Source organism: Quercus lobata, chromosome 2 (genome assembly GCF_001633185.2).
Source record: "Quercus lobata isolate SW786 chromosome 2, ValleyOak3.0 Primary Assembly, whole genome shotgun sequence".
NCBI classification, from domain to species: domain Eukaryota; kingdom Viridiplantae; phylum Streptophyta; class Magnoliopsida; order Fagales; family Fagaceae; genus Quercus; species Quercus lobata.
Genome location: NC_044905.1, coordinates 93,808,797 through 93,832,834, shown reverse-complemented (window position 1 = coordinate 93,832,834; position 24,038 = coordinate 93,808,797). Strand labels below are relative to the sequence as shown.

The window sequence follows — 24,038 nt, the reverse complement described above, 5'->3', positions numbered from 1 at the left end:
TATCATTAAAAATTAGTTCTCTTCCAAAACTCTGAATTTATTATAACCGAAAAGGTAGCTTCTAATATCATTAAAAATCTAGTAAACATATTCTCAGGCATATGTTACACTAAATGCTATACATGACTTCCAAGTTGCCAAACCTAGCTGAAGAATAAAAATGAAGACACCCTGTAACTGTTCTATCTTCAAAACCAACATGAAATTTTCAAGCACACTCAGACACTACTAGCTGAGACTTCATTTACAGCTGACTTATCTTTTTTCTTTGGTGGTTCTTGAGCTTTTTGCTGAAGAGCCTTATTTGGAACCAAAATTATAAATATGTTCCGGTCACGGAAGTTTTTGGCCTCCTCAGTTGCAAGCTGCACGTCAAGAGGGGGTTAAAGACACAGAATAAAGAAATTACAAGTTTACAGCTATAACAAAAATTTAAATACATAGACTGTGAACAGGAAAATAGATAAATAAAATGGATTAAAGATGTCTGAACCTAGAAGAGAATCACAAAAGAGAAGTGAACCACAAATGTCCAAACCAAATAAGACTGCACAAGGCCATTGATTGAATTCTTTAATACATTCCCTTTCACAAAATTAGTTGAATATATTTTTAATTGGTCCAAAGGTGAAAACCTATTGCTACCCATGATTCCCCCAACCCTAATGTAAGCTAGCATTAATACTAGGTCTCCAGCACAATGTCACAGGGATTTTACAAACAGGCTAGCTGGAAACTTTCTATGGTCAAATTTTAATTTCAGAGACTATCCCAAGACAAAGTACCCAACCAATCAGACCAAGCAAACCCTAATTGACCATCACTTCACCATTTGAACATTCTTTGGAAACTGAACAAGCCTATTCAGTTTGACACATTTGATAATGAGTGCATCAAGGGTTTCCTGCAAACACTTTAGTGAGTTCACTTCCAACTAAAATTTGTATAATACCTGGTGGGTAAGCATTTTTATTACAAAATCACATTTTAAGATTTCATTGAAAAGAATCATTACAAAGTCTTCCAATGTTTTGTGACAACCGCACCACATCAGCTTTTGCAATGGTTCAATTATAAAGATGGGTATTCTTAAATTTTAAGCAAAAGGGGAGGAGGAACTAATGGAATGATTTGACTTCCATGGGATGCCCAAACATTCCAATATATGATCTTCGCTGATGCCAATCTACAATAAGTCAAGAATCAGGAGCAGAACCATTGCATAGAGGGCAAAATTGCTTCAGTATGAAGCAATGAAAAACAAAACAAAACAAAACCAAAAAAATTGACTGATCACCAACTGTTAAGTATTAAATATTAATTGACATCATTGATTCTATTTCAGATTTTTTTTTTTTTTTTTATAACTTCTTTTATGATAATTTTTTTGAGTTGAACTCCATCACACCATCAACAAAACCAAAAACCTTTAATTGGTGAGAACTTAATTTTATCGACAATTTAGTCAATTTAGAAGTTCACAGCCAAAAGACTCTGTAGTCAAAAGAAACCTTGCCTTGGTTTCCACATGAATTAGGCAGCCAAAATGGGTAGACCAGGTCTTGCCTATATTTCAGGAATTGACACTAAATATCTTCAAACTAAACATGGTAAACATTTGACTTAGATCTCAGGTAACAACCATGGTGTACCCAACATGCTTGTTCATGGCAGAATACAAGCCTACTTAAAGAGCGCCAAAAGAGAGAGGGGGGAGGGGGAACAGAATATAAACCCATATCAAGAGTACCTCCCCAACATCATTCTGAAAACGTCTAATAAGCTCAATTGCGATATTCCTGAAATCATTTTCACGACCTTTGAGGTTCACTATAATCTTAACCTGCATGATTTGAGATCTCAAAATGGTCACAATAAGCTCTCTATATTTAAGTAGCCACAAGATGTAACCATAAGAAAATCTCAACAACCTTGTCGCCATCGTTCAAAAACTTCCTAGCAGCTTTCAAACGCACAGAATAGTCATGTTGATCAATATTGTAACTGCAAAGAGAATCAATAAGATCATTTACCCCAAAAATAAAAAATAAAAAATTACAACACACATACTTACTAGCACAAAAGCTTCAGTTTTTGGATCAAGTCCTTGAATTAAATGATAGAATTTGAAACATATAAGTACAAAAGAGTGCACACAACACCCCTCAAACTCAATACCTCCATCAATGAATTCATCACTAACATTGTCAACACTACAACATATAGCCAAAACCCAACCAACCACACATTAATGTTCCAAATCAAGTGTTCAATGTCTTGTAATTTCATTTTTAGGCCCTTAACATTTTGTAAGCCAATCCACGCACAGGAGAGAGAGAGAGAGAGAGAGAGAGAAGCAATAGCAATTAAAAAAGCGTAAAAAAGGCTATACGCAATTAGAAGGTCCAATCATTTCCAATCTTATAATGTCCCGCACATTAGAAGTCCACCTTCAATTGGACAGTCATAAGGGAGGGAACCAAAACTCTACCCCAAAGTTATAAGGGACGGAACTAAAACTCTACCCCAAAGTGACATGTCCAATTCAGTCAAATTTATAGTGGTATATTGCAAGTGTTGTGAGCAAGTTGCTACCTAACCACTTCAAATTAAAGACATTTCTACTGCCAAAAATAATCAAGCCCTATCCAGGATGCATGACATTTCAAACATTACATTTTCGTTCTCCAATAAAAATTAAACAACCAGATAATCATGCTGAAATATGCTTTTAGAATTTTACATGAAACAGAATGGTCTATATAACTCAATAATACTATTGACAAGAGTCAGACCTTAGTAACTACCAAAAAAGAAATCAAAGAACCATATAATTGAAGAATTGTAAATGAATTTTGACCAAGTATGTTACCCCATTTTGAGCTCCTTCATATCCATGCGATTGGCTAACATTTAAGAGCACACGTTGGTCAATAACTTTTCTGAAATCTGAGAAACATAAATCAGAGAAAATCAGCAAACGCTAATTAGGGAAGACATTCACCAGCGCTTTTCTTCTGCTGTTCTCTTTTCTTCTTTTGCTGTTCATATCTATATTTACTGAAAAGAGAGAGAAGATACATATTAAGAGACGTTAAGGTCAAATAACACTTAAGGTAAACATTTTTAAAAAATAAATAAAAAACAAAGGGAAAAGTCAAATTAAGAAACATATAGAACATTGATTTGAACAGTCATTTTTTCATGGGTGATAACCAAGACATGCCATCAAGCGCAGTGACAATACTCTTCCATTTTTAACTTTGTACCATTCTTGTATTGATGTATTTTTTTTGCCTTGCAATTCCCAAATCTCAAATGGCACCTCCTGCCCCATAAGAATGGGGCAGAGCCAGAGACACCACCTAAAAGAGTTAAATTTTAAAGGGGAAAGGGCAAAAAGAGCATTGATTATACTTGATAGAGAAGACAAAAATGTCCTACAAACTAAACAAACATATAAGCCTTTCATATGTGAAAGTATTCGCATTCTAAAATCAACAACCTAAGAGACGTTAAGGTCAAATAACACTTAAGGTAAACATTTTTAAAAAATAAATAAAAAACAAAGGGAAAAGTCGAATTAAGAAACATATAGAACATTGATTTGAACAGTCATTTTTTCATGGGTGATCACCAAGACATGCCATCAAGCGCAGTGACAATACTCTTCCATTTTTAACTTTGTACCATTCTTGTATTGATGTATTTTTTTTGCCTTGCAATTCCCAAATCTCAAATGGCACCTCCTGCCCCATAAGAATGGGGCAGAGCCAGAGACACCACCTAAAAGAGTTAAATTTTAAAGGGGAAAGGGCAAAAAGAGCATTGATTATACTTGATAGAGAAGACAAAAATGTCCTACAAACTAAACAAACATATAAGCCTTTCATATGTGAAAGTATTCGCATTCTAAAATCAACAACCTAAGTAAAAAATAAATGAGGAAAAAGATGAAAATGTAATTCTTCTTCTAGGGGAAAAATATCATACTTGTAATCCATTATTTTGACAACAGGAGGATCTGCTTCTGGGGATAATATAACCTGAAAAATAAGTGAGTAGGAACAAGTTCATGAATAAATTAATAGAATTATCCAAGTGTCATCAAGAGGCTCAAAAAGAAAACCTTTATTCATTTATAGAGATAGCAACACATTGGGTGGTTTAGGTATTCGAAAATTGGCGCCTTTTAATCAGGCCCTATTAGGGAAATGGCTTTGGAGGTACGGCCATGAAACCTCGCTTCTGTGGCGGAGGGTCATTGCCATGAAATATGCGGAGGGAGAAGGGGGTTGGTGCACTAGAGCTTGTTCTAGGGCTCATGGTTGTGGGTTATGGCGGAGTATTAGCGAAAGGTAGGACATTTTCGCTAAGCATTTCTCTTTTGTGGTGGGGGATGGTTCTCGCATTCTTTTTTGGCATGATAAGTGGACTGGGGATGTTCCTCTTAAAATTCTTTATCCTCAGTTATTTTTGTGCTCAGCTAATAAGGAGGCTTGTATTTCTGAGGTATTAAGCCCTCCAGTGGGTGATATTGACAGAGTGTGGAGCTTAAGATTTCATAGGGAATTCAATGATTGGGAGTTGGCGGCTTCCCTTTCCCTTCTTCATTTCATCCAAACCCGAATTCCTAGGGGTGGAGGGTTTGACAGGCTTTGTTGGGATCTTAATAGCAGTGGGAAGTTTGATACACGGTCTTTTTATCATAAGATTAGAAATGCAACTCCTTCCACTTTCCCTTGGAAAGGAATTTGGAAAGTTAAGATTCCTAAAAGGGTGGCTTTTTTCATGTGGACAGCAGCCCATGGTCAAATTCTTACTTTGGATAATCTTATGCTTCGCGGTCGCCCTTTGGTGAATCATTGTTGCTTGTGTTGTTGCAATGCGGAATCTGTGGATCACCTATTACTTTTTTGCCCAATAACTCATTCTTTGTGGATGTATATGATTCGGTTGTTCGGGATTGATTGGGTCATGCCAGGTTCAATTGTGGACTTATTATTTAGTTGGTATCATTGGCATGGGAAGCATAGCTTTGATATTTGGGATTTGGTTCCAAGCTGTTTAATGTGAACTATTTGAACTAAACGGAATCAGCGGTCTTTTGAGTATGAGGAGAAAACTGTAGTTCAGTTATTAGAGTTTTGTCAGCGGGCCCTCTTTGATTGGTCTAGATGTTGGGGTTTCATGGATTGTTCTACCCTTTTGGATTTTCTTTCATCTATTAGAATAGTTTAGGGGTTACTTCAGTCTTTTTGTTCCTTTTTCCTTTGTTCACTACCGTGAATTCTTAGTATTTCTCTTGCTTTTCTTTTATTAAGAATATTCTCTTCTTACTTATCAAAAAAAAAAAAAAGAGATAGCAACACATTGAATATAACTTGAAACCATATTCCTCAACTGCCATGTTCAGTATATTGACCACACATAAGCAGAAACATGAGTTGCTTGAGAAAATTATATACTTGAGGATGACACTGGACTCTGAATTTCATCAGGAATACAAGAATACATACTTCATAATTCCTAGACCAACTTAAAAGTTTCCATTCCACAAAGTTGGTAAAATTCACTACACTTTTACCACTTCTTTTAAATTTTAAATATTTGAAAAAATAAAATTTAGGCTTAAATACAATGTTGGTCCCTAAAGTTCATCCCGTGAACACTTTTAGTTTTAAAGTTTAAAATTATCACTTTTAGTCCCTTAGATGACATGGACAAATTAAGAAATGACACATAGTATCACTTTATTAGACACATTAGGGACTAAATGCGTAGAGACTAAAATCAATCACTTTAAGACTGTTAGAGACTAAAAGCGATCACTTTAAACTTCAAAGACTAAAATCGTGCATAGGCTAAATATTAGGAGACAGGACCAACATTGTACTTTGGCCTAAAATTCAAATTTGGGCATTAATCCCACCAGGTCTATTTTAATTTGTAATTGGGCATTCCCCATAAATTCTTTTGCACAGTTGTGAGCTAGTAAAATTAGTAAATTACTACTTCCAAAAACAAAAAATGTGACTAAAAAAAGTGCATACCAGATCAAGCTCAGCACTCTCAGCCATTTGAATAGCCTCATTTGTGGAAACCACTCCTACCTACAATTACAAATACAACAAACTCAATCTCCCAACTACAGCTCAACCAAGCACTATATCATTACATTACACTTAACAACTCATAAAAGATCAGATTTTCTTTTCCCACCATTTTCTCAGCCACCAAACACGAACACTAACATATATACAAGAACACAGAAAGCTACTCACCATATTCTGCTTCGCATCAATTAACCTCACCGTAGCTGACCTATTGTCAAAACCAATCACTTGAATTAAACTTTCACAAAAATCAATATGAATGTAAATGTGAGAATTAGCAGTTACCTAATGGAGGAGATGTCTAGGGCTTGTTCGTCATCGGAGTTGCTCTTCTGAAACCGCCTGGAACCTCCGGGACCGGAGGGGCGGGACCCGCCGCCGTATCGGGCGGTGATCGCGGAAACACTCGAGGAGAGAGAGACTGAGTTCGAGTTTACGGAATTAGGGTTTGAAAAGCGGAGCCCGAAGAGCTTGGATTCGAGTGTGGAAAACGGTGTCGTTTTGGTTAGGAAAGGTTTAAAGCAAAAGCTGCTGCTGCTGCTGCTGCAAGTGCTGGTGATCCCAGCCATTGCGAGTGGTACTGAATTCAAATGGAGTTGGTCCTTATTTCTTATCCACAAATTTTTTGTGGGTGGTGGGCCATATATGGGCTCTTATGGGCCGGGCCTAATTGGGCCGGGTTGGATATTTACAGGCTAGAATGGGCTTTTGGGCTGGCTGAACCTTTGGATGAAAATTTAATCGAAAGCTTAGCTAAACAGTATAAAATTGCAGTAGTTGATTAGAATTTTGACCAAATGTACAACATTTGCTAGTTTTCTAAAGAAAGCATCATCATCTTTCAATTGTTTGCGTGAAGCAATTAAAGCGGTTCCCATGTTATTATCAGGTCACCTCAAGCATGAAAGTCATGTCATTGATATGCAATCATAGAACTTAAAATTCTAACCGAGGTTATCCAAAAGATTTGAGACATCAAAATCTATCAAGTATTCAAGTGTGTGTTTGACCTTTTTATTTTTTGGTGAAAAAGAATATATATATATATATATATATATAACTTTAAACAAATAGGTTAGGCTCAGGAATGCTAACAGTCAGTGTTTAGTGTCTTTGTTTTGAGGTTTTTTTTTTTTTTTTTTTTTTGAGTCAGTGTTTAGTGTCTTTGTTTTGAGGTTGTATAGGGTAATTAGTTAGATAACACACTGTAGCTCACAACAGTAAGTAATTTTTTTGGTGCCAAACTGCTATTAGAGTATTAGACCATTAGTCATATAATGAGCCCTTAGATGTGTAACACACATTTTATGGTGCCAAACTGCTATTGGTATTGGTAAGCTAAAGAGGAAACTCCAGTGATTTTATTTAGGAACTCAAGTCAGAAGAAAATCACATAATAATGGAAAGGATTCACAAGGAAAATATATAAATCATTCATCACAAAATTCTGATACCAAAACTGAAAACTGAAAATTATTTTTATTTATAACATAAAAACCTCTGGTTACATGCTTTACATATTCATATTAACAAACAAAAAGTAGGAAAAACATATTAACTAATCACAACTTCAAAAGCCTAAACGCTTGACCCAAACAAAAGTGACCAATACAAAGTAACCCAATACTCCTAACTTCAGCAACCTCAATCAACTTCTTCAATCTTAGGCCCAGGTCCAGAACTTCCAGTGGACCCACCACCATAGCCACGAGAACCACCAGGCATGTCACCCCCCATGGGCATATCTCCAGCCCCACCACCTTGATACATCTTAGCTATAATGGGGCCACACAGTCCCTCCAATTCCTTCAACTTGTCCTCAAGCTCATCAATCTCAGCCAACTGGTTCTTCTCCAACCAATCTATAGCATCACTCACTGCCTTCTCAATCTTCTCCTTGTCAGATGGGTCCAATTTCCCTGCAATCTTCTCGTCCCTCACAGTATTCCTCATGTTATAAGCGTAGTTCTCCAGAGAATTCTTTGCCTCCACTTTCTTCTTCACTTCCTCATCCTCTGCCTTGTACTTCTCTGCTTCTTTCACCATTTTCTCAATCTCTTCCTTGGTCAACCTTCCCTTGTCGTTAGTAATAGTAATCTTGTTCTTCACCCCAGCTGTTTTATCTTCTGCTGACACATTCAAAATCCCATTCGCGTCTATATCGAAACAAACATTGATTTGAGGAACCCCTCTTGGCGCTGGAGGAATACCAGTAAGCTCGAATTTCCCGAGAAGATTGTTGTCCTTAGTTCGAGCTCTTTCTCCTTCATAAACTTGGATCAAAACCCCAGGTTGATTATCCGAATAGGTCGAGAAAATTTGCTCTTTCTTCGTTGGAATCGTAGTGTTTCTCGGAATTAGCACAGTCATAACACCCCCAGCAGTCTCGAGCCCAAGACTAAGAGGCGTGACATCGAGTAGCAACAAGTCCTGTACTTTCTTGTCCCCTTCACCACTCAAAATCGCAGCTTGAACCGCAGCACCGTAAGCCACAGCTTCATCAGGGTTAATACTCTTGCAAAGCTCTTTCCCATTGAAAAAGTCTTGCAAAAGAGACTGAACTTTTGGAATCCTCGTCGACCCACCTACTAAAACCACTTCATCAACCTGACTTTTGTCAATCTTCGCATCACGCAAGCACTTCTCCACTGGCTCCATGCACTTCCTGAACAAATCCATGTTCAATTCCTCGAACCTCGCCCTCGTAATCGTCGCATAAAAATCAATTCCTTCATACAAGGAATCAATCTCGATTGTTGTCTGAGTAGTCGAAGACAGCGTCCTCTTCGCTCTCTCACACGCAGTCCTCAACCTTCTCAAAGCCCTTGCATTGCCACTAATATCCTTCTTATGCTTCCTCTTAAACTCAGCCACAAAGTGATTCACCAATCGATTATCAAAATCTTCACCACCAAGATGAGTATCACCCGCGGTGGCCTTAACTTCGAAAATACCCTCCTCGATTGTCAACAAAGACACATCGAAAGTACCACCACCAAGATCGAAAATCAGCACATTCTGCTCACCTTTCCTCGAGGCCTTCTTGTCGAGCCCATAAGCAATAGCAGCCGCAGTGGGCTCATTGATAATTCTCATAACATTGAGAGCCGCAATAGTTCCAGCATCCTTAGTAGCCTGTCTCTGCGAGTCATTGAAATAAGCCGGAACAGTAATCACAGCATTCTTAATTGGCTGACCCAGAAAAGCCTCAGCTGTCTCCCTCATCTTCGTCAACACCATTGACGATATTTCTTCAGGAGAGAATTGTTTCTGTTCGCCTTTGTACGTAACAACAATCATTGGCTTGTCACCGGGACCAGGAATAACCTTAAAAGGCCAAAGCTTCATGTCGCTCTGAACCGTAGGGTCAGAGAATCGACGACCAATGAGGCGCTTCGCGTCGAACACGGTGTTTTGTGGGTTCATAGCGACTTGGTTCTTGGCTGCATCGCCTATGAGCCTCTCTGTGTCAGTGAAGGCCACATAGGATGGGGTGGTTCGGTTGCCTTGGTCGTTTGGGATGATCTCAACTCGATCGTTTAGCCACGCGCCTACGCAGCTGTAGGTCGTGCCCAAGTCGATCCCAATAGCTTTGCCGCTAGTTTCAGCCATGTTAAAGACTCAGAATTCAGATACAGAGAAAGAAAAAAAAGTTGGGTTCTTTTGGTTTTTTTTTGGTTTGGTAAGAGTGTTTGTGAATTTTTTAGTTTGCTTTGTGTATTATGAGACTCTATGATGGGTTTAGAGTAGGAGGTGAGAATAAATTTATAGCGGTTTCAAAGAGAGAGAGAGAGTTTGAGAAAATTCGAGGGGAAAGTGGAAACTGTATAAGGAAAATGTGAGAGAATTTGAGAGAGTTCGAGTGAAAAGTAGAAGGGGGAAAGGTGAGAATTTGAAGTAAATTAAGAGAGTTCGAGAGAAAACTAGAAGGAAAGGGTGAATGAAATAGAGGAATATGAGAGTGGAGTGTGGAGTGTTCTGGAGAATTTTGGATTTTAGAAATTCCAGAAAGAGGGGGAAGGTTGATTTATAAAAGTGGGGCCGAATTTGTTGTAATTTTACTTGTGTGCCGTCGTGTTTAGTAGGGGTGAGTTGAGTTCAGGGTCAGTTGGGGTGGGTAGTGGAGGGCATTTTGGGAATATGAGATTAGTTTCATGGTGGTAGTTAAAGAATTTTGGAAGGAATTGGGATTTTGACGTGGGGAGAAATAGAGGATCGCGCGAGTGAAGAGGTGCTCTCTCCAGTTCATTCTTTCATACCATCTCTCACGTTCAAGGTAGTTCACTTCATACCCCTCTCTCTCTCTCTCTCTCTCTCTCTCAACATGTTCTAAATAAGGCTCCGCTTGGGAGTTCATAAGGGAATGGAATGAGATGGTCATAAGGGAATGGAAATGAATGGAATGGAATGGAATGTATTTAAGTAAGGGAAAGGAATGGAAAAGAATGGAATGGAATGGAATGAAATTAAGTAACCTTGATTGGATCTTTTAAAATAAAGGAATGGAAATGAATGGAATGTAAGTAATCCTGTTGGGGAGCAACATGGAGAGAATGGAATGGAATCATTTTATGACAATATTACTATTAGACCCCTATTTTATAATAAAAGGTTGAATATATAGGGGTATTTTGGGAGTTCTAGTAAAAAAATCATTAATCTAATTCCATTCCCTCCCATTCCTCCCAATTTCGGGGGGAATGAAAATTTGAGGTTTTAAGGGAATAGAGAGGAATGAGTGTTCCCTCCTATCCATTCCATTCCCTCTCACTTAAACTCCCAAACAAGGGAATGGACTTTCCATTCCCTCCATTAAAACTCCCAAACAAGAGAAGGGAAGAATATTCTAAAATTATTCTTTTTATTCCTTTCCATTCCATTCCATTCCCTCCTCCCAAGCGGAGCCTAAGGGTGTACATAGATTAGGTCGAATCGGGTAAGGGGATTTTTCAACCCATCCAACCCAACCCACATGGATTGGATTGGGTCGAGTTAAACTCATGGATAGGACTTACTATTATTATTAAGCTAATTAGAAAAAAAAATCTCATCTGTCATCTAAGTTGATAAATAAAATATACATAAACTAGTATTCTAATTCAATTATAAACGAAATATATCCAACTAAATTTATAAACAAAATATACATGAACTAATATCTTAACTCAGCTATAAACAAATAAAAGTGGAGTGGGAGAGTGGGAGCAGGAGGCGGTATAGAGAGAAATAAGATTGTTAGGATTTGTAAAGTAATTGGGTTTTATATAGGAAGAGCCAAATAGGCTAAAAAAGTTAAATAAAAAAATTATTAATTATAAAATATATTTGTAAATTTATATTAATTATATATAATTTAAAATTTAAATATATAAGTAGATTGGGTCAGGTTAGGCCGATTGTGATTGTTATGACCAGAACCCAACTTGACCTACTGTATGGACACGATTTGGATCCCAAGCCCAAATTGTTAATGGATCGAGGCTCAATGAGCCCAATTCAATGAATTTGTAAAGAGTATGTTAGAAAATTAGGTTCTAATGAGTTGAGTAACGGTTAGGATGGATTTAGGAGACAATTAAGTAAAAGTAGATTGGATTTGTCTAAGGAAATTTGTCCACGGCACAATCCGATGAGATCAGTTCTTATATATATATATATATATATATATATATATATATCACTTGAAATTGGTTACAGATACAACTTTGATTGCTACAGTGCTTTCTCTCTCAATTCTTCGATCTCCTTTACTTAGGGTATCCCTTCTATTTTATACTATCTTCGCCTTTCATCTCTACCCTCCACGTGCAGATCAAATTGTTAGTGTTGGTTCTTGTCCCATCAGCACCTTCCTGAAGTCCTTAGGTAACAGCTGGAAGGCTGAAAATTACTGTTCGGGTATCACTTCCTCATTAATGCAGTTAGAGAGTTAGTTGCAGAGTATTCAATGCGATGGTAGCAGCTTTTCCTTAGATATTTGTAGCTTTCCTCTATCCTATTCCTTCTTGATTCTTATCATTATCCATGGAACAATCCGGAATGTTGGCTTTGATGGCAGACTACATCTTCCGACCTCGGTTGTGCTCAGTCGAGGTGGCTTTCCTCCTCGGACCCCTTCCTGGGTGATCATGACCAGATTTTACCTTTTACCTACTAACACGGATTCTTATGATAGCACTTGCTCATCCTCAGACTACTTAACATCCTCGGATTAGGCCCCTGACCCAATACATATGTAGATATGTACTCCTAGGTCTTTCACCCTCACACCTACTATTAAAAAAAAAATCATAACCTAACCCAACCCAACAACCTCTAAAAACCGACCCAACCCGACGAGTTAGATTAGTGGGTTGGCTACACACCTCTAGTTCTAGAACCACAACTTTTTTTGCTATAGATCAGGAAAAATTGTCTGTCACTTTTATATAAATCTAACGTTTTTTCTTCATCACTAATAATTTATCACATTTTTTTATCTACCACTCATAATCTATCACATTACCATGGTGATAAATGATATAATCCTAAATTTTCTCTACTTTTCTCACATGACATGACAAAATAAATTGGGAAAAATTTCCTACCGTTGCTTATATTCACTATTTTACATTATTAATCACAATTGATGGAAAAATATTCACATTTTAAAATATGAAAGTGAATGCAAAAAAAATGAGCCAAAAAAATTGCCCAAATATTAGTTACAAATTAAATCAAGTCAATTTAAATCCAATTCAATTCAAATCTTGTCTTCTCTCTTAGGATCAAGATTTGAGTTTAACTGGATTTGGAAGTTTATAGGCTAATATGTAACTTATAAAAGTATAAACTAATGCATAACTTAAAAAATTATAAGGCTTTTATTTTTTATTTTTTTTTGTGGGTTCTAGTTAGCTCAACTGGTAAAGTCTTTGATAGTTGAATAAGAGATCTGGGGTTCAAACCTCACCAACACCAAAAACTAATTGGTGTCTTGGTCTGATGATAAAGAGTAATCATCAGGAGCGGACGCCATAAGTTGAAACTCTCTCTAAAAAAAAAAATAAGGCTTTTATTTTTTATTTTAGAAAATGTTAGTGATACAAACTTTTTTACAAAAAAATTTACAAACTGCTAATGTAACAAGTAGTTATTGGTAAATGTAAAAGTGATGTTTGTGGTGGATTCAAATGGAAACCAATAAGAAGTTGGTCATAACAACAATTTGTAAAAATATTGTAAAATAGTTTGTACTTATAGCATTACTCTTTTTTTTTAAGAAACAACAAAATTATAAGGCTTGATTTGTAACCTCCTAAACTATAAAGTTTATTCTATCTATATGATATATAACAAGATTCCCCTCTTTGATTTGGACTATTCTAAAGGTCAAAAATACCTCATCCAATATCCAATGACTTCTCCAACAAATGTTTATGATCAATAACGTCACAGGATTTCCCATAAAATTCTCTTTCTTGAATTGAACTTTTATGTGATTTGAAAATACCTTCATCAATAAACACAGTGAGTACACTTAAAAATAAGGTTAACAACATTAAATACAAATCTATACTATATATAATAGGATTCACCTCTTTGGTCTAGACTTTTTTGAAGGTTAAAAATACCTCATCTAGTAACTGATGACTTCTCCTACAAATGTTTTAGGAATAGGGTCGATTAACGTCACAGGATTCCTCTCTTTGATCTAGACTTTTCTAGAAGCCAAAAATACCACATCAAGTAATCAATCACTTCTACTACAAATGTTTTAGGAATAAGGTCAATATATAACGTCATAAGATTCTCTATAAAATTTTAATTCTTGAACTAGACTTTTATGTGGTTTAAAAATACCCTTATCAATAAACATAGTGAGTACACTTAAAAATAGGGTTAATAACGTCAAATACCAAATTTCAAAACACACGTTTCTAGCTCAACTCCCGCTTAAAATTATGAACCCATTCAGGCACTTTCCTATGGATAAATACAAAAAAATTTATTATTATTATGGGTGAGTTGGGCCTGGGCGACCATGTCTGCCTACTTAATCGAAACCTAGCATAAAGCCCAAGGCCCATCAGACGAATTGAACTTGGCACGCAAGGAGAGAATCAGACTTGGGCCCTATCACAATAGGCCCAACCTCAAGATCAGGACCTTGGCCGAGGGGTCAACAACCTGAGAGGTTCTTGAGTGGTCGGCAAAACTCTAACCGATAACAAAGGTAGTTGGGGTGAAACACGAACCTAGTAGGATTAGTAGTTGAAGACCAATAGTGCCATTGGGGAACCACTCCCGATCACTATTCGGCGTCTGGAACAAGTTCTAAGGGAATCCTCTAAAGTCGTGAGGATCCCTTGGGATTCCGATGAACGTAGGAATGTGTGTGAAGTGGGGAAATAATGATGATCATCCCACTAATAAGAGACTATAAAAGGAAAAAGAAGGTAAAGGCTTAGGGGTTGGAAAAACTAGGGAGGGAAGGAACAATAGATAGGAAAACACAGGGAAACACTGGGGATTTGAGAGGGACCAAAGGAAGTTTAAGGCCTCATCTATAGGATTGAGCATTGTCCGACATATAAATAGATTGTGACCCAAATACTATCACTAACATTAGTATTTGGTAACCACAATTATTATTAATTATTTTCAATAAAATATTTGTTCTTATCAACTTTTTCTTTATAGACACCAAAGCTACTTAATTATTATTGTCAAATTTTTTTCTATGAAAAAATCAATACTTAAAACAAAAACAAAAATTTTTCAATAATTGTTATTACATTAAAGTATGACAATTTTACACTATGTTAAGAGCATCCACATCAATTGATGCAAAATTTTTGTAAATTTACACATCTAAAACCTACTTTTTCTATTTTACACTCTTATTTTTACAAAACACCCACATCAGTTTATCTATTATGCACATCAATTTATTTAAATAATCATTTTTATTATATTCCTCATCTTTCTCAAATCTCTACCCCTCTCTCATCCCAAACCCCTTGCCCCCCCCCCCCACACACACACACGACTCCGACGACATCGATAACAGCTCTAGAAACAACTCCAGTAACTCCGGTGTGTTAGGCTTTGTGAAGCCTAGTTATATTTGATCCGGTTGATGACCCAACTTAACTCAAATAATGTTGCATGGTTTTAATGGGAGATTTTTTGAGGCTTAATTCATGGAGTAAAGGCTTGGGCTAATAGACCCAAGCCATAGCGCTCATGGACAAGCCTTCAGGGGGTCTGGGGGCAATGACCCTAGGAAAATTTTTTGGCCCGTTCTATAGCCCATTGTGAATTCTGTGCATAAGATGTAGAAAACATGTTTTGGTGATTAGGGTTTTGTGGTTGTCGTTTTTTAGAGTGAGAAAAACTATACTGCCGCGCTTTGTATTTTTTCCCTGATAATAATGAAATCTTTGCAACTTCATGGACGTAGGCAAATTGCTGAAACACGTAAATATTGTCTTGTGCATGTGATTGTTTTTTTTCTTTGGTGTGTGTTTTCTCTATTTTGTTTCTCACAAGTTTGGGAATTTCGGTTTAATTCCCTACACGGCGAGTTGATTTTAAGTTTTTTTGTGTTGATTTTGAGTTATTTTTGGTTTGATTTTGTTGATTTTGTGTTTGGATTATCAAATGTTGAAATGGGTTGTGGTGGTTGAATGGTGATAGTTAGGTGGTGCTGGGTTGATATGGTGGTGGTGATTTCATTTGGGTTTGATTTCTTTAATTTTGGCTTTGATTTCATCTGGGTTTTGCTTGGTTCTCTAATTGCAATGTGATCATCTGGGTTTGATGGTGGTGCTAGGCGTTGGTGATCATTTGGGGGTTGATATGGTGGTGGTGGTTGGGTGGTGGTGATCATCTGGGTTTTGCTTCGTTAATTTTGGCTTTGATTTCATATGGGTTTTGTTTGATTTCATTTGGATTTTCGGTTAATTTTCTGTGCTAGGTTGCGATGTTTAGTGGTGGTGCTAGGCTTGGTGGTTGGGTGGTTATTTTCTTGTTCCTTTTTCTTATTCTACCGCGCTGGGTTGTTGTAGACGTTGGGGAAGCTACTGGTTGTTGTAGACGCAGAGGAAGAGTAGTTTGATAGAGGAGAGAGAAAAAAAGAATAAAAAAATCATTTGTACATGAATAGTAACTGTGCATATATACACGGTTACTATTCATTTGCAAGGCAATTGTGTATATTTGCACATTTTTACAAGCACTGATGTGAGTGTTTTTTGGGTTAAAGTGTGCAAAATTGAGTACTTTTTGTATTTTGCACATTTTTGCAACCACTAATGCGGTTACTCGAAGACCTATGTTTTTGCATTAGACGTTTCTGTGGGATGCGAAACACATGTGGAAAGCAAATCAAGAATAATTTTTTTTCTTTTTTAAAGAAAAAGAATTAAGGACTTCGGCAATCAAACACCATAATACCAAAAAAAAAAAAAAAAAAAAGAGTCCCAAAGTTTATTTTTTGTCACTAAATATTTAGGTTTTGAAAAGAATTCTAAGTTTTTATGTGTTTGTATATATATATATATATTGATAAATAAGGGTGTCAAGACTTTTTCAAGTATTTAACTATTCCCTCGAATGAATGTAGCCCTCTATCTCATACACAGGAGATTCTAGCCTTTTGCCCTTAATTTTTAAAAAATTTAGCAATATGCCCCTATTTCGAAACTATATAGGGATATGCCCCTGTTTCGATACTCGATTAACTTAAAATCGAGTTTCAAAGAAATACTCGATTCATAGAAAATCGAGTTACACAGAATAAAACTAAAAAAAAAAAAAAAAAAGCATGGAACTCGATTTTAGGGAAGTCGAGTTCCAAAACGTCACTATAGGGCTTAAAAACACCACTATAGGGCCCCTTGAACCTGGTTTGGGGACTTATAAAAAAAATTTGCAGGAAAACGCCGCTATAGGGCCCTAAAACGTCACTATAGGGCTTAAAAAACGCCACTATAGGGCTCCAAAAACAGAGTGATTACACTTACAAAAATTTTTTGCAGGAAAACGCCGCTATAGGACTTTAAAACGTCACTACAAGGCTTAAAAACGCCTCTATAGGGCACCCTGAATATGGGCCAATCATACACTTAATAAAATTTGCAGGAAAACGCTGCTATAGGACTTTGAAACGTCACTATAGGGATTAAAAACGCGACTATAGGGCTCCCTGAATATGGGGTGATTACACTTATAAAATTTTTTTTCGCATGGAACTCGATTTCCTGAAACTCGAGTTCCATACAATTTTTATTTTTTTTTTAAGTTTGATCGGTCATAACTCGATTTTCTACAAATCGAGTATTTAATTGAACTCGATTTTAGGATAATCGAGTATCAAAACAGGGGCACGCTCCTATATAGTTTGCAAACAGGGGCATATTGCCAATTTTTTAAAAAATTAAGGGTAAAGGGCCAGAATCTCCCTCATACACATCAGATTATTACAGAAATGAATCCCTCAAGGGTAGCCCCAAGATGCTGACTCGAGATCTCATGAATATTATAAGACCTTAAGAACTTATTAATAACTCATATATTGTCTATTCTTAAATTAAAAATAGATAAATAAGAAAAATAGTAGTTTACATTTCAAATTCATTAAACACCGGCTTTTTCCCACGTAATTACTATTTTTTTTTTTTTTTTGAATTCTAACTTCTCACTTACTCTTAGTCTCTTATCCATGTCTTAAACACATATCCAATTAAAGTGCAGCTATCTCTCTACTCATAATTTTTTCACTTACCCATGTCTTAGGTTGCGTTTGGAATTGGCTTTAAAACCATATTTTTTTACTATTTAGTTTATTTTTGCTACTATTTATGGATCTCATTGCACTTTTGGTACTATTCATGAGTCTCACTGTACTATTTCAACTACTTTTAACTTTATCTAAAGTATTTTTAGTAAAAAGTTTTCAATTTCAACTAAATAAGTTGTTCCTAAACGAACTCTTAAATGCATATCCAATCAAAGTGCAGCTATATCTCTACTCATATTTTTTTTCACCTTTAAATTAGGACTCAAATTTTTAGTTTCAAAATCCTTGATTTTAGATCAGCTTCTACTCTCCCACTCCTACAAATTCAAACTAAATGTTTTTAGTTTCAAAGGGGCGAGCTAGAGTTTGACTTTCCCCCAAATATGTAGACGCATGGATACTAATTTTAGCAATTTATTTTGTAAAATTACACTTTGCCCCTTAACATTATCATTGGTTCTTTTAAGAATAATAATATATGGCCACAAACTTTTCTACAAACTATTGAAGTAGCAAATTTTTATTGGTTCTCATTTGACCCACTACTTACACAACTTTTTTACTTACCAGTAACTACTCACAACATCAACAATTTGTAAAAAAAAAAAAAAAAAAAAAAAAAAATTGTAACTCTAGCATTTTCCTCCTTTTAAAGACCATAAAAAAAAAATGATAATCACTAGATCTAAAATCTAAAACAAAATATACAAGCTCAAAAAAATTAGTTCAACAACAAAAATGACTAATAGTAAAGCTAAAAATAAATTATATCCAATCAACCAATTCTACCAAAACAAACAATTTGACCCTTTAAAATAATTTAAATAAAATAATTTTGCCATTACCCGGTTGCAGATGCAAGCATTAACTACACACACAAAAAACCCTCAAGAGGCTAAGCAATAGCAGCACCACCCCCTAACTCCAAGTTCTGGCTCCGTCCCTGATTTCCAACAGTTCCCACATCCCACTTTCACCACTTCCAAATCTCACTTCTTCTTTTTTTCAAATATCTTCTTCTTTATCATACTCTCACGGTATAAGTACACATTATCTCTATGTACATATATCTCACACTTCTCTTTTTTTAGTTCCTTTGCATAAGCTTTTTAATTTCCTCAATTTTTTGCTCACTTCATTATTATCTCCAATTTAAGAAATGTTTGTTTTCTTCGACATTGTTGAAATTATTAATTTATTAATTTGTGTATTTTTGTTTTCATAATTTTTTACTAATCTCATTTTTTTTTAATCTCTTTTTCTTTATCTCTTTCTCAAGTCTCTTTTTCAGTTTATTTCTACGTACAGTTGCTTTGGTTTCCACAATTCTTTTCTTATTTTATCACAATTTTTCTTTTCAAAGAGGTATGTCTTATTCGACATTGTTAAAATTATTATCTGTTGGTTATGTATTTTTCTTTTCATAATTGCTTTTCTAATATTACGTTTTTTTTTTTTAAATCTCTTCTTCTCTATCTTTTCAAAACATTTTTCTGTTTCCCGTTTTCTCTTTTACTAACCAATCAAATTATTATTTTCTAAATGGGAAATATTAACCCCTAAGGGCATTGGTTTAGAAACTATTTTTAAAAATATTTTATGGAAAAATGATAAAACAATTAATTTTTCAGATAATTTTTATATTTTCCATGAAAGTAATGTTAAAAATTTCTTACCACCACACACCCTTAGTGCGATGATCACTCCACAAGTATAAGTACTTGTGGGGAATGGGGAGCAAAGGTCAGGATTCAAATCTCTAAAAGGGAATTTCACACACATATATATATTTTTTATAAACACATATATACTTAGATTAATTTAAAATAAAATTTATATCTTGTATAAAAAAAAATGTCAAAACTTTCTTATTATGATTTATTATTGATCACACGACTTTTTCTAAATAAATGTTAACATTAATGCGGTTGGAATTGGATGACATCTAAGCTTGGATTTCGTGCTTACTCCGCTTGGTACTCAGTATATGACTCAAAACAGCACAAAAATTTCATGAGTGAATCTATGAATGTGTGAAGCTATTAATTAGGCATTGACCCTGGAATGCTTGCTATTAACGTTTGGGATTTGCTAGTGATCAAATACATTATGCCCCATGGTAATTTTGTTCTACTTTTCTTTTTATTTTGTTCCCAACTAACGGAATATCTTGCTTGAGGAATTGCACTGAGAAGTTCTTGCTATTTGTGCTAAATATATCTCTAATCAATGCAATATATTCTTGCAATATTTTAATAATTGGATTTAGAATTTTTATATGACCATAGTCAAAGACTAGCCTCTGCATGCGCAAAAGGCTTTTCAAAATTTTTTTTCAAAGTACAAAATTTTCTATTCATCATAATTCAAAGTTTTGTATTTTGAAAAAAAAAATAGAAGAGTTTTTAAGTACATGCAACGATGTGTGTAAATGTTAGTTTATCAATTATATAAGTACAGTTTCAATTTGAAACCGCTATATTGGGTTTAAAATATAATTTTCTTTAACTTGCTTTATTGTTTTGAGTAGCCTAATGTGAGTTTGATTTTCACTAACTAAAATAAAACGAAAATTTAAAAAATTAATATTAACAAAATTAAACGGTAAAATAGTCAACAAAAATTTCAAGTTAAATGACCATAAATCTTTTTTTTAATCAAAACTAAAAATTATGGTAATTCATTAAGATAAATAAAAGCATTATTATAAATTTCTTTAAACTTTTGATCGTAAAATTTTTAATAGTATTTTTTTATTATTAGTTGTTATTATAAAATTTTATGTCATGTGTTAAGCTTTTTCCAAAAATCTTTTTCCAAGTTATCTCACCATAAGCAGTAAAGTAAACCTCCATAACTTTCCATACTGTACTTCTGTATCTTTCACATGTTATCTTTCGACCGCCTATCCAAAGACAAGCCATGCACTTGATTCCAAAAATATGGATGACGTAGTGTGCCTTTGAATCTAAATTAAAAAGCTAACTTATTTTTCTATTCAGTGTATTTTTACTACTCCCTTTATCGTACTTTGTTTATTCTGTTTGAAAAGTCAACCTTTTTAAGAAAACATCATTTATTGTCTTGTCTACCTTTTAAAAATGTATAAGTTTCCAAAATTACCCTTAAATAAATTTATCAAAACTAACCTATGAATAAACAAATATTTGAAAATAAAATAGGGGTATAATAAGAACATTAGTAAATTAATGACTTTTATTTTTAGAAACAGGACAATATTTTGGGACATCCCAAAATAGAATAGAGGACAAATAAAGTGGGACGGAGGGAGTACTATTTATGGGTCCCACTACAATTTTTAGTACTATTCATAGGACCTATTGTACTATTTCAACTAACTTTTACTTTTATTTACAGTACTTTCAACAAAAAGTTTTCAGTTTTATCAAAATAAACAAATTCAAAATAGACCCGTAATATTAATTTATTTGTGGGTTTCAGTTATCAATTGATAAAATTTCTAATATTTGAATAAGAAATCTGAAGTTTAATTTTTACTTACACCAAAAACCGATTAGTGTCTTAGTTTGATGATAAAAAATTATTATAATGAGCGGACATCACATGAAACTTTCTCAAAAAGAAATTATTTCATATGTGATACTTTTATTTGGCCACCACTGTTCCTCAAATGCTTTCATCTTATTGACTTCTTGCTTATTAGTTTAGGTAATATAAGGCACATGTTTGGTTGATGAATTATAGTTGTGGGGTCATTTAATTAGGAGGTACTGTTAAGACTGTACTAATTAGGCCTATGGCCCAATTCGAGGAGATTGGACCATCCGAGGATGTTCAGATGAAATTATAAAGGGAACGAAATAAAGAGAAGAGTAGAGATAATAAGAGATAAGTCCAACGAATGTCCGAGGAGAAAAGCCATCTCGGTAACAAGTGTCTGAGGTCAGTAAAAGTGTCATATCATCATGGACCTTCTTCAAAATTACATCACAACTAAGGGTTAGACATTGGACAAGGGTAAGAATAGAAAAGGGCAAACAAATATTTTCAAAAGCTGCTACCTCTGCATTAAATGCCCCTCAACCAATTCTCTAGCTGCATTAATGTGGAAGTGATGCCTGAACAGTGATCAAGTAGCCTTACAGCTACGGGTTGATGGTTCTGAGAGTTGCTGGATGGGACAGGAAGAAATTCCCTGAATCTAACCTACACGTGTGTAGTAAAGATAATACCAAGATCGTAGTATATAACATGGGAAGATGTACTAAAATGGGGGATCGGGAAAAATCATGGAATTGGAGAACAAGACTGCGAACTCTTGTGTAATTTTATTGTTCAACAAGACAATATAATATAAACTCCTCGAGTTACTCCGAGGACAGATTTTCTCATCCTACTTGTGTCTAACAGTCTTAAATTACCAAATTTAATCATTTTTCTTCTCGAATAGATCTAGTTCTTTCATCCATACTCTACAAATTTATTGTTTGGCCCGTTTAGGCTAGAACCTAATCCTATTTTAGGTCCAATCCAATTTCGGTCCCTACTACTATATTTGTCAATGACATAATTCATGACATTAGAACACTGAATGGAAGCATTGCATTTACTAAAAGTTATTCTTACTGATGCTATAACCACAAATTATTTTACAACATTTTTACAAACTGTTGATGTATCCAACTTTTTATTAGTTTTCATCTAGGCTCATCATTAACATTATTTTTTCATTTACCAATAAGGTAATAATCATTCACCACATCAGCAGTTTGAATTTTTTTTTGTAAAAAATTTTATATCTCTAGCATTATAGTAGCTCTTGTAAATGCAACAATTGTTGTCAAGTATGAAATATTTTTATTAAAATTAACCTAGTGCTTAGTTACCTAATTGAGAATTTAAAAAAAAAAAATTGAACATAACTATGGGTTTAAATCAAACTGACCATGTCCTTTTAATTGAAATTGTAAACATTAGTCAATCTGTTATCATTCTGTTGGTTTATTTAGATGAAAAATGCTATCATATACACTTGCACGTGATGCATTTTACTAAGATATATTTTTAAATCAAATTTAATAAATATTCATTTTTTTAATATTTATTGGTGAGGGTAGGGTCCCGTTAGTTGGTATTTGTTTTTATCTGTTTTATTTTTTATTTTTTTGGTTAAACATGGATGATGGATCATATTAATCATCAATTGTCTGAAATGAAAACCTCCATAACAACAAAAGGTTGGGACTGTGAGCCTTGTTAGATTTTGGTAAGGGTGTGAACAGCAATGTTAAATTCCTTGAGATGGACCTAATAAAAAGCATAGTTGTCAAATCGTGAATCGTATCATGAATCGATTTTTTTTATTTTTTTGTATCGTGTATCGTAAGATATACAAATATCTAATAAAATTATAAAACAATTATATATACGTATATAAAAGGTATGTTCACTATAAATTCGAAATATATTCAACTAATCACCAATATAATCATTACTTATGCAATAAAATTTAACAAAGCTAACTATGTAAATCAAATGAATTTATGTGTATAACATACACGTTTAAATTGATTAGACTCATAAGTGATAATACATGATATATGAACCAAAATAATAATATCTTTTCATCATCTTGGCTAATCAACTTTATCTAAGTCAGTGTTATCATCATATTCAGCATCTTGCCAAATTAATTTTTCATAGACATTTTCTTCATTATTATCAACATTTACTATTTCTTTTATTCTAACAATTTATTCTTTGCATTTTTTTCTTGGCATTCTAGCTTTTTAGACTCATAGTATAGATAATAAATTTGTCAATATGAAAGTGAGTGTCATGAGTATTGTCTAAATTTTGTAGGAGAAAGAGAAGGGAGGAAAAAAACTCATGGACTTGCGTCTTGTTACTTTATTAGACTCAATTAAGTTTCCCAATAATTTTGTAGTAAAAAAGTCTAATAACTTGTTAAAATCAAATAAAATCACAAATTTTAACAAAAAACTCATTTTAAACCCACAAGTCTATGTATCATACGATACGTATGATTCACCAATATGATACGCACCTATGTATTGGATGATTCATGAGCACTTACGATACGAAACTTTTTGTACACGATATGATACATATCGTGTATTATCATTCAATATTGA

General features: G+C 34.5%; 2 protein-coding genes across 2 annotated transcripts; both read right to left on the bottom strand.

Moving 5' to 3' along the window:
* Positions 1 to 6,707, bottom strand: LOC115977281 (translation initiation factor IF3-4, chloroplastic). Its single transcript, XM_031099049.1, has 9 exons — positions 6,402 to 6,707; positions 6,285 to 6,324; positions 6,054 to 6,113; positions 3,994 to 4,046; positions 3,005 to 3,060; positions 2,873 to 2,906; positions 1,932 to 2,004; positions 1,751 to 1,843; positions 1 to 365 (listed from the first exon to the last, which is right to left on the bottom strand). The coding sequence occupies exons 1-9, from the start codon at positions 6,683 to 6,685 to the stop codon at positions 219 to 221; spliced, it is 840 nt and encodes a 279-aa protein (XP_030954909.1). The 5' UTR covers positions 6,686 to 6,707; the 3' UTR covers positions 1 to 218.
* An 878-nt stretch (positions 6,708 to 7,585) lies between these two features.
* On the bottom strand, positions 7,586 to 10,225 carry LOC115977277 (heat shock 70 kDa protein). The gene has a single exon (XM_031099045.1). The coding sequence runs from the start codon at positions 9,726 to 9,728 to the stop codon at positions 7,761 to 7,763; it is 1,968 nt and encodes a 655-aa protein (XP_030954905.1). The 5' UTR covers positions 9,729 to 10,225; the 3' UTR covers positions 7,586 to 7,760.
* Positions 10,226 to 24,038: the final 13,813 nt, after the last annotated feature.

Excerpts from the sequence above, each read along its gene's own strand:
- LOC115977281 (XM_031099049.1), bottom strand. The coding sequence starts at position 6,685 with ATGGCTGGGATCACCAGCACTTGCAGCAGCAGCAGCAGCAGCTTTTGC. Across the intron at positions 3,061-3,993 it reads GTCAAAATAATGGATTACAA|TAAATATAGATATGAACAGC; the intron begins GTATGATATTTT and ends CTCTCTTTTCAG. Across the intron at positions 2,907-3,004 it reads ACAGCAGAAGAAAAGCGCTG|CCAATCGCATGGATATGAAG; the intron begins GTGAATGTCTTC and ends CTTAAATGTTAG.
- LOC115977277 (XM_031099045.1), bottom strand. The coding sequence starts at position 9,728 with ATGGCTGAAACTAGCGGCAAAGCTATTGGGATCGACTTGGGCACGACC.